The sequence below is a fragment of the Anomaloglossus baeobatrachus genome, chromosome 11, assembly GCF_048569485.1.
Source record: "Anomaloglossus baeobatrachus isolate aAnoBae1 chromosome 11, aAnoBae1.hap1, whole genome shotgun sequence".
In the NCBI taxonomy this organism is placed as follows: domain Eukaryota; kingdom Metazoa; phylum Chordata; class Amphibia; order Anura; family Aromobatidae; genus Anomaloglossus; species Anomaloglossus baeobatrachus.
This window is the reverse complement of record NC_134363.1, coordinates 147418400-147420605: the sequence shown is the minus strand read 5'-3', so window position 1 is coordinate 147420605 and position 2206 is coordinate 147418400. Positions and strand designations below refer to the sequence as shown.

Below are 2206 nucleotides of genomic sequence, written 5' to 3'. Positions count from 1 at the left end.
CATGGTGTCTCAACTATCAATGGTTCAGGATCTAATCTAGGACAGGACTACAACTTCATGGCTGTCTTGAGTGTACATCAGGGGGCTTTGTGCTTTTTTTAAGATCCTTATACAACACACCCTGTGCTCAATCGGAACGCAGTCTACAATGTCTTGAGGATGAGGTGTTGAAATTTAAGGGGATCAATCATTTTTTGTGATTGTCAGGGGCCATGCTAGAGATTTTGCATTGGGTCTATAGGTTTCCATGTACATCTGTAGAGTTCCACTACAGTGCCTGGCGGCACATGGCATAACAATTGCAATATTTAGGTTTTTTCAAAAAAAGGAAACAAAACCTGGCTTCTCTCGGGAAGTCAGAATCATGTGCAATCAATATTTAAAGTAACAACAATCCCTTCAAGGTAAATTATTAATACATTGGAATAGAATCCTGCTCTTCGGGATTTGGCCACAGAAGGATATCAAGTAACAACTAGACTTAGGACAAACAATTTAAAGGGGTTGTCCACTATTTTGACATTGATGACCTATCCTAAGAATAGACCATCAATGTCAGATTGGCCAGGGTTCAACATGCCGCACCCCCACTGATCAGCTGTTCTCGGTCCTGGCGGCGTCAGCTGCCGGCTGGAAATACTCCGTTCCAGAACTGCTCTGTCTTGTGATTGCAGCCGCGGCCGGGTACTGCACATCCACCCCTTATTAATTACAATGGAGGGCGAATGTGCAGGACCCAGCTGTGGCCACTATCAAAAGACGAAGCAGCTCCGGAACAGAGCATTTATGGCTGCCTGCTGTCGCCGCTGGCACCAAGATCAGCTGATCAGCGGGGGTGCAGCATGTCAGACCCCGGCTAATCAGCCATTGATGACCAATCCTAAGGATAGGCCATCAATGTCAAAGTAGTGGACAACCCCTTTAATATTATAAGTTTATGATCAATGTGTAGCATCATGTCAGGATCTGATCCTATAAGGTGAATTTCTTCCTTTCCAGGTCCCATGATGGAAGGATGGAACACAAGTACCACCGTTGTGGAATTTACTCTTGTAGGATTCCCTACGCTCTACAGATATGGGACCATCCTTTTTATCTGTCTCCTTCTCGTTTACCTTCTTACCATTGTCGGTAATGTGACTATATTCATTCTAATAAGGTTGAATCAACGTCTCCATACACCCATGTACTTTTTTATCAGTATGTTGTCCTTCTTAGAAATTTGGTATACAGCCGTTACCATCCCAAAGATGTTAACAAACCTTCTGTCGGAAAGGAAGACTATACATTTTAATGGCTGCCTCTTGCAGACGTATTTCTTTCATTCCCTTGGAGCCAGTGAGTGTTATCTCCTCACCACCATGGCCTACGACCGTTATTTGGCAATTTGTCACCCACTGCATTACCCTTCTATTATGACCTCCAAAATGACTATAAAGCTAGTAGCCGCCTGCTTTACTTTGGGGTTTCTGTGCCCCATTACAGAAGTCATCCTCATCCCGACTGCCCTTCTGCGGCAGTAAAGAAATCCAGCATATCTTCTGTGACTTCCCACCCTTGCTCAGTTTGGCATGCACCGACACATCTATTAATGTTCTGGCTGATTTTGTCATTAATAGCTTTATTATCCTAGTGACATTCACCTTTATCATTATTTCCTATATTAAAATAATTATGGCTATCCTGAAAATAAGGACCTCCGTTGGGCGAATTAAGGCCTTTTCCACGTGCGTTGCCCACCTGACCGTAGTCCTCTTGTTTTTTACCTGTATTGTCTTTATGTATGTGCGTCTTACTAAGAGTTACTCTTTGTATTACGACCGTGTTCTAGCTGTTATTTATTCGGTCCTTACCCCTATATTGAATCCTTTTATCTATAGCCTACGGAATAAGGAGATCCGGTTGGCTTTTAAGCGTTCTATCAATATCAAATTTTTTTACAATTTTACAACAAGGCAGAAATGTAAGATTTCGGCCTGATAATAACTTTTTTATGGTGACTTGTCACTTATGGATGTTACGGACATTGGGCGAAGAGCAAGAAAAAGTTGACTGCTCTGTACATGATACGTTGAAGGGGTGCAGAGATTGGAGAATGAGTTAAAGATCTGTCCTGTTTGATTAGTATTGTATGGTAATCAAAGACATACAATCCATGATGGTCATACACATGGGATATTTATTGGCTGAACGTATCCATACACAT

At 42.3% G+C, this 2206-nt stretch overlaps 1 protein-coding gene across 1 annotated transcript; it reads left to right on the top strand.

The window, feature by feature from the left end:
• Nucleotides 1-1007: 1007 nt before the first annotated feature.
• On the top strand, nucleotides 1008-1980 carry LOC142255876 (olfactory receptor 6N2-like). Its single transcript, XM_075327323.1, is given in 2 exon segments — nucleotides 1008-1489; nucleotides 1491-1980. Coding segments are annotated over 2 exon segments (972 nt in total).
• The last annotated feature ends 226 nt before the right edge of the window (nucleotides 1981-2206 follow it).